This window comes from Papilio polytes, unplaced genomic scaffold (assembly GCF_000836215.1).
Source record: "Papilio polytes unplaced genomic scaffold, Ppol_1.0 DF822067.1, whole genome shotgun sequence".
Classification (NCBI taxonomy): domain Eukaryota; kingdom Metazoa; phylum Arthropoda; class Insecta; order Lepidoptera; family Papilionidae; genus Papilio; species Papilio polytes.
In genome coordinates, this window is record NW_013527137.1 from 5737044 (window position 1) to 5745273 (window position 8230).

General features: G+C 33.0%; 3 protein-coding genes across 3 annotated transcripts in view; 2 read left to right on the forward strand and 1 right to left on the reverse strand.

The window, feature by feature from the left end:
- Positions 1-1085: 1085 nt before the first annotated feature.
- Positions 1086-3189, reverse strand: LOC106107197 (dual specificity mitogen-activated protein kinase kinase 6). Its single transcript, XM_013287940.1, has 3 exons — positions 2854-3189; positions 2504-2669; positions 1086-2360 (listed from the first exon to the last, which is right to left on the reverse strand). The coding sequence occupies exons 1-3, from the start codon at positions 2919-2921 to the stop codon at positions 1575-1577; spliced, it is 1020 nt and encodes a 339-aa protein (XP_013143394.1). The 5' UTR covers positions 2922-3189; the 3' UTR covers positions 1086-1574.
- Positions 3190-3378: 189 nt separating this feature from the next.
- On the forward strand, positions 3379-6713 carry LOC106107196 (DNA excision repair protein ERCC-6-like). Its single transcript, XM_013287938.1, has 2 exons — positions 3379-6463; positions 6633-6713. Exon 1 carries the CDS (start codon positions 3519-3521, stop codon positions 6459-6461), a length of 2943 nt encoding a protein of 980 aa, XP_013143392.1. The 5' UTR covers positions 3379-3518; the 3' UTR covers positions 6462-6463; positions 6633-6713.
- LOC106106893 (WD repeat-containing protein 13-like) overlaps positions 6698-8230 on the forward strand; it is a 4613-nt gene continuing 3080 nt past the window's right edge. The window contains exons 1-6 of the mRNA XM_013287551.1: positions 6698-6878; positions 6973-7028; positions 7141-7260; positions 7336-7443; positions 7563-7716; positions 8138-8225. Coding sequence (XP_013143005.1) covers positions 6797-6878; positions 6973-7028; positions 7141-7260; positions 7336-7443; positions 7563-7716; positions 8138-8225 — 608 coding nt within the window. The 5' untranslated portion in view covers positions 6698-6796. The remainder of the gene's footprint in view (positions 6879-6972; positions 7029-7140; positions 7261-7335; positions 7444-7562; positions 7717-8137; positions 8226-8230) is intronic.

Here is an 8230-nt window from a genome sequence, read left to right on the forward strand (position 1 = left end):
ATGCCGCCTCCCCGCTCGCGGTCCTCCTGCTCAACGAGCTCATCAAGTGGCAGGAGATCAAGTCAGTTAATATTTACATCTATATTTAGGGCTGCCAACTTTTAAAGTAAAATTGAATAATGAACAAAATAGAAACGACAACACAACTGTGCTAATGTGATTTTTTAATGTATTGAGTTTTAAAAATGTTTTGTATATCAGAATTTAAGTAGTGTAAAATTTCGTTGTAGAAAGCCTACCTCATGATGATGTTTCGTAATATGAGTGAAATTCTCGGATATGTATGTTTTTGTATTATTGGTGATAATGATTTTTATTATTATTTCATACAGAGCTGATGTCCGCAACCAGCGGCGAGCGAGATTGGACTTCGGCACAAAGTTAGGGATGAACTCGCCTTTCTAAGGCACATCTAGTCAATTATATATTTTAATTCAATGGAGTTGTATTTAACGTTCCCTACAAACGACATTAACGTATTTGAGTGATATAACATTAATTATTAAGAATAAATGGAACATATTGTACTTGATATGTACTTACCAAAATATTTTGTACTTAATTTATTTTTTGCCGTGATTTTGATAACTGAAACATTTACAATAAATGCCAATTCTAATAAGGATTGTTTTTTTTAATAGTGTAAACTATTTTTATTGACTGAAAATCGGTAGCCACTAATAGACCGAAGAAAAAAAAATTGCTTGACCAAGCCAAGGCCCACAAAGGGCTTTAGAGCTAAGGAAGAAGATACTATTTTTCTTACTAGAAAATAATGTATTACATCCGTTAATCATCTAAAATCGCACAGCAATATTAAAATTTTTGTTTTTTTTTTTGTAATCTTCAAGAGAGTGTAATAAAAAGGATGTCATCATACTTCCTACTAATATTATAAATGCGAAAGTTTAGATGGATGGATGTTTGTTAAAGTTTGTAGCCTGAATGTCTGAACTGATTTCTACGTAATTTGCAAAAGATGTAGAGAATAGTCTGGAAGAACACATACCATAGGCTACTCATTTTTTTTTTAATTCTACGCGGACGGATTTGCGGGCGAAAGCTAGTAAATAATAAAAAACATATTGTAAACAAATATTTTATTCTGACTAATAACTTGTGATGTATAATAATATAAAATATTGCTATATAAGATGACAAGTCAACATTACTTAGGCTTTACACTACAAGGCCTCAAGTTTGAACCATTACAAGTGATGTACAGTAACATCAGTCTATCTCGGCAAACAATAACGTCAAAATTACTTACATACTTGTCAAAAACTACACATATTATTCCATTTTTATGTTTTTATGCAAAGTAGATGATTGATGACTGGTATTTCACACTCCTGACTTATGATCAATGTTAAATCAATTTTTTATTTCTTTCATATCTCTTGCATATATCGAAAGTATGTTAAAATGACTGGAAGTAACTCACATCACACAAATTGTGTTACAACTTTAAAAATTAATGTTAATATGTTGAATTTCTCATTCGCTCAGTTAATATCCTACATTATTGTTAGTTACTAAAAACTTGTACTTATAGGTAAATTAAACATTTCTAATTAACAATCGCCACTGGGACTCGGTAAGTCAAGGATTTCTTGAACAAAGGAAGCAACATCGGTCTCCTTTTTACTATGCTCTAGACAAAATGGATGTGATAGCAGGGCATCATAATTTGGTCTTTGTTTAAAGTCCTTCTTAAGACATCTTGTCACCATATCCTCAAATTCTGATGAAAATGATCCACTCGGCAACTTCGGTGGGTCATCTTTGACAACTTGTTTCAACTGCTCGAATGGAGTACACCATGTGTTATATGGGTATTTTCCGGTTGCTAACTCTATCATAGATATACCTAGGGACCAAACATCGCTACGAATATCATACTGCCCTGGGTTGCCACTAGGGTCGATTCTCTCCGGAGCCATATATGGCTTACAACCGGCATCTATAGTCTTAGCTATAGAGTCCACAAGGTAACCAGATATGCCAAAGTCACACATCTTCACCTCCCCCTTTCTGTTAATAAGTATATTGGATGGTTTCACATCTCTATGTATAACTCTTAGCTCTGAATACAAGTAATGCAAGGCACTTACTACAGAAAACGCAATTTTTCCAAGAATATTCTCTGGTAATGTTCTATTATTGGCATACGCTTTCGCATAAAACTTATCAAGGCTCATATCCATAACCTCCATACAGATCCAAACATCCCCTTCTCTAAACATGGCTCCGTAAAAGTGAACTGTGTAGGGACATGCGCTGGCTCTCATTGAAACATCAAGATCCATCAATAAGCGCTTCAATTCTTGTGACTGAGCATTAAAAGTTGCTGTAATTCTCTAAAAACAAAACAGAAGATAAGCATTTACATTAATTAGGTCAACTAAATTTACAGAGCAAAGAACAACTAGTCTTTGTGATGAAAATAATGGGCCTCATTGATAATTTTTAAATGTGTAAATTGATAAATTAAATATGATACCTTAACTGCCATTATAGTGTTACTTGGTTTATGGTGCATTTTCTCCACAATGCCATATGCTCCTCGGCCAAGGTCACATAACTTCACCAAGTCATCAGCATGCACAGTGAAAGTCTTGTCTTCTACTGTGATTGTTGTTTGCTTATCAAGATTCCTTGGAGGTGTTCTGAAAGGTCATGTTTATTTGACTTTAAAACATTTTGTACTAATTGAATTTTAAAAGTATGAAGTAGTGTTAGTTTCAGTATTGTAATTATAACTTAATATTATAACCTGCTAAAATTACTAGGTTAAATTTATACATATATATAAAAAGATAATAATATACAATGTAGTAATGTTATACTTACACATTAACTTGTTCTTCAGCTGGTTTAAAACTGAAGCCCGGCGGCGGCGGCTTTCTTCTACCGGACATTTTTTATATAACTGTAGTCTACTGTTCAAATTGGCGAAGTTAACAGAACTCTCAAGGAAAATTTGAAGAAGCTTGGTAAAATGGTATACGTCCTAACCACTTATCTATAGTTATACTTTGTTATATTGAAATAAACACAGTAATAAAGCTGATTACATCTCTTACTTTTCTTTACTGTATTATGAATTGATTGCTAATTTATAAGGTTTATCAAATAAAACAAAAATAAGAAATTCCTACAAAGTGGAGTTATAACAATTTGACATTTCAGGCTAGTGTTGCTTGAACTGCGAAACTGTTATCAAAAATATTACGTTTTGAGTTCTAATGCCAGTCTTTAATTAATTGCGTAGTGTGTTTCTGAAAAATACCTATTCCACGACGTGTAATTAAAACAAAAATCTCTAATAATCTAAGTAAAAATCGCCACAAATTAATTAATATTGAATATTCTGTAAAAACATTTTAATTTTCCTGTCCAAACATGTCAAAATGTCAAAGGTGAAAAGTTGGTGAAAATAGATAGCAAGTAGCAAATAAAACTTAAATTATTTTTTAACCATAATAAAACTACTTATTCACATTGTTGTTTTAATAATGACTGATATAAACAAATACCTTGAAAACCAATTGGCACTGGCTAAACAAAGAAATCATAATAAAAGTAATAAACAAGTTTCGGAGAAAAGTCAAAACGCTGCGGAAAACATTTCCAAGAAACAAAACAAAAACTTTCATAATGCTAGAAATAAGAACAAAAGTGATTCCGAGGGAGCTGAAAATTTAAAGTCTCCTAAGTGTGATACTGATGACGGTGATTCCGATTTTGTACTGTCTAGTGATGATGATTGTAAACGAAGTCCAACTACCCATACGGTTCGTACCAAGAAAAACATGAAGAAAATCATAGATGATGGTAATAAACATGTTTTTAATCAGCGTATCAATAAATGGAAAGAAAACATAAAAAATGCGCTTTCACGAACAATCGATTTAAGTACTATAGATTATTACACAGCAGATTTACAATATGTGTTAGATGGAAACACCGATATAGAAGACAGCCACGAACTTCAGAATGGTCTATACATTCCACAATATATTTGGAGACAATTGTATAAATATCAGAAGACTGGTGTAAAATGGTTGTGGGAATTACACCAAGTCGAAGGTGGAGGATTGTTAGGAGATGAAATGGGTTTGGGGAAAACTGTACAAATAATTGCATTTTTAGCAGGTCTTGCAAAGTATAAAAGCGGTCCATGGGTTGGACTGGGACCAACAATCATTGTGGCCCCGGCAACTGTAATATACCAATGGGTATCTCATTTTCATTATTGGTGTCCTAATCTAAGAATTGCTGTTCTGCATCATTCAGGCTCACATAATGGTAATCACAATCAACTATTGAGAGACATACAAGCTTCACATGGAATATTATTAATTACTTATGAAGGTGTAGTTAAATACAACAAATGTTTGTTATCCTATAAATGGCACTATTTAATATTAGATGAAGGTCATAAAATAAGAAATCCTGAAACTCAAGTGAGTAAACTAGTGAAAAAATTTCAAACTCCTCATAAATTATTGATTACTGGATCACCAATGCAAAATAACTTGCAAGAACTTTGGTCTTTATTTGACTTCATGAGGCCTGGCCTTCTGGGAACACACAAAGCTTTCATGGAACATTTTGCTGTACCTATTACACAAGGTGGATATGCAAATGCTACAGAATTCCAAGAAGCTACTGCATTGGAAATAGCCAAAGCCCTCAAAGATATGATTACACCTTATTTACTGAGAAGGACTAAAGCAGAAGTGCAGGAACACATTAAATTACCTGAAAAAAATGAACAAGTTTTGTTCTGTGCTTTAACTCAAGAGCAGAAAGACTTGTACATGGGCTATTTGACAAGTACAATGGTTAGAAGCATTCTTGATAAAGAGAGCAGATATGGCGATCCTCTTAGAGCAAGAGTACTTATTGCTTTATCTACTTTAAGAAAAATTTGTAACCATCCAGATATATATTTGTATGAGGCACATGAAGATGGTGATGAAATAAATGGAGAAACTTTTGGACATTGGAAGAGGTCTGGTAAAATGACAGTTGTTCAATCTTTGTTAAAAATATGGCAAAAGCAAGGTCACAGAGCTTTAATATTTTCTCAATCAACGGCTATGCTGTGCATTCTGGAACAACATTTACAAAGTAATGACTATAAATATCTCAAAATGGATGGTACAGTGAATGTTAGCATTAGACAGAGTTTAATCAAAACTTTTAATGAAAACAAAGAATATCTAGTTTTTCTTGCAACAACAAGTGTAGGTGGTTTAGGTGTAAATCTTACTGGTGCTGATAGAGTTATCATATATGATCCTGATTGGAACCCAGCTACAGATAACCAGGCAAAAGAAAGGGCTTGGAGAATTGGCCAACAAAGAAATGTTACTGTGTATAGACTCCTTTCAGCAGGTACTATTGAGGAAAAGATCTATCAGAGGCAAATCTTTAAAAATTTCTTAAGTAGCAAAGTTTTAATTGATCCAAACCAAAAGAATGTTTTAACTACCAGCACCTTACAAGGACTATTTACCTTAGAAGAACCGAATTTTGAGGGAGATACAGAGACTGCATCACTTTTCAAGCATACTAAAGTAAAAATTAACAGGAAATTGAAAAATGATAATGACAACATACATTTAAATGGCAGTGTCTCATTTTCAAAAAAGAAATTGGAGGCAATGAAAAGACTTGCAAAGCAAATTAGTAAAAAAATATCCAGTGAAAATGTTTCACCAACAACAAATGATGATCCGAGAGAAAGATATAAACAAAAAAGACAATTACTCCTAAATCCACCTAAAATTGAAAACTTGCCTGAGATTAATTTAGTAAATGACAAAGTGACCAATGTTCCATTTGAAAGTGCACTATCTGAGTTAGACATTGTCAACATGCATGTAAAGGAAAATTATGAAGAGAACTTGTTGAAAGAAGTATTAAACAATCAAGATGAAAAAATTACAGAAGAACAAGTAGATAATATTAAAGTTTGTGGTACTGAAAAAGCTGACGATAAAGAAATTGAAGTGGAATTAGATCAAACTTCTGCAGCTTCTTCTGAGGTTGATGCAAATAATGATAATTTTGATACTTCAACTACTGTTTATTTTAAAAACTCTAATAAAGATGATGTTGAAAACATAAATGCTGATCATAGTGAAAACACAAATTCTAATAAAAGACGACATTCCACGTCGTCTGATCGGGATGAAGTAATTGAAAATCTAGTAGCAATTAAAAAAGTTAAGAAGAAAAAGCGAAAGCATGAAAAAGATACAAATGATGATGATTACGTTCTGAAGAAACTCTTTGCAAAGTCAACAGTTAAAAATGCTTTACACCATGATGTAGTAATGGGATTGGCTGAAAAAGAAAAGCGTTACAGAATTAAAGAAGAAGCTACAAAGAGAGCAAAAAAAGCTGTTAAAGCTATAAAACAATCAACGAAGATTAATTATAATTAATTGTAAGTAATCATCAAACAAAATAAAGATCATATTATTTTCAATAAATAGTTAATTCTGCATGCTGTTTTACTTTCGACAAAATTGTCTCTTAGAAAACAGATTTTTTTTACGTGTTTAACCTTTTGTAAGTCTTTTTGTGTATTAAAAAAGTTTCACTACCTATTTAAGTCATGAAACGGATTTATAAAAAAAAGTCAGCTGTTCTGTCAGTATGTCACTGTCATTGTCAAATGCGGAAGTCGAATCAACAAACTTGGCAAACAATAATAAATGGGTGAAAAAGTGTTTATAAAAATAAGTATTTTTTATGAACCTTTTATAATAGTTTAAATATGGCAGCAGCCTTTCAACAGCAGATATTTGCGCTTGATGCTAGATTCAATGCATACAGAGCGCCGGGGAATCCGAATTTTAGTATGCCCACTTTTCTGATATGATTTGTAAATTTGTTTAATTATCTGAAAATCACTCATTTATAATAGCTAAAAACAATTACTTAATATTTCAGAAACATTATATATTCGACGACGCAGTCAACTTTTAAGGGAAAATGCAAAGTTTAAGGTAAAAAGTAAAATAAGAGCTTTAAATATCATTTTGGATAGCGTTGTAGTGTACTTATTTGATAGCTGGAAATACTCTTTCTACTCACAAATTAAAATATTATTTGTGTTAGGACATTGAAACTATAAAGAAATACATTAATATTAGAAGTCAGTTACTGCAGCGAAGGTATGGAGTCCAAGATAACATCTCAATCAGCTCTTCATCCTCTCGAGCCAGGTCTAGTAGTAAGGTAATCAGTTTATATTTAAGTATACCCATTTTAGTCAGGTCTACTGATTATTTGATCCATGAATGTCAATTTTAGGCAAGCTTACCCTTTGATGACATCCCAAGCAGTCATATGAAGAAGAAAAATGACTTAACTATATCAGAAAACTATGCTTTTACTGGAGTTCATCATATTTTTGATCAGGTTAGTGAAATTTTAATTCAGTTGACTTTAATTTTCTATAGAACTCTTGTAGAAAGTTTTCTTATAAAAATAAATTACTCGAGCACATGGATAAGAAATATGTGTGTATCTTTTTTTAGCACAGAGATGAGGTGAGTGTTGTGAAGTTTGCAAACAATGATCGTTCAAAGCTGTGCTGCGCATCACGCGATGGCACTGTCTCTATTTGTGATGTAACGGCGACTCCACCGCGAGTCTCCGTCATACTGGAAGGACACACAGATGCTGTCACCGGTCAGTTGTTGGACAATACACTGATATTTAGAAGACCTCTTCATATTGTAGCTAAAAGTGTAGGAATATTATATTTATATTTCAACTATGTGTGTTATCAATGAAAATACTATGCGTCGAGTTTTACTCGTTTGGAATTTATGTACTGCCAGGTAGTCTGTTCGTGGATCACCTTTAAAGGTTACCCTTGTTCAATATATTGTATATTTTTAGATATAATAACCAATAGGATTATTAAATATGTTTATATGAAAGCTTGGTTGATGAAATGAATGAATTTGATGAAAAGCTAATTGCATTTTATTATTATTCCGTTGTTTGTGCAATTTACTAGCTAATTGCTTATTTGAAAGAGACGGAGTTCATCGAGTCGAACAGCGGATTTGCGTGACTAGATGTGTGAGGTATGAGGTTGTGTCAGACTGCGACTGGTCGGCGTCCAACGAGTTGGTGGTGACGTGCGGGCTGGACGGCGCGCTATGCGTGTGGGACGTGGCGCGGCGCCGGCGGCTGC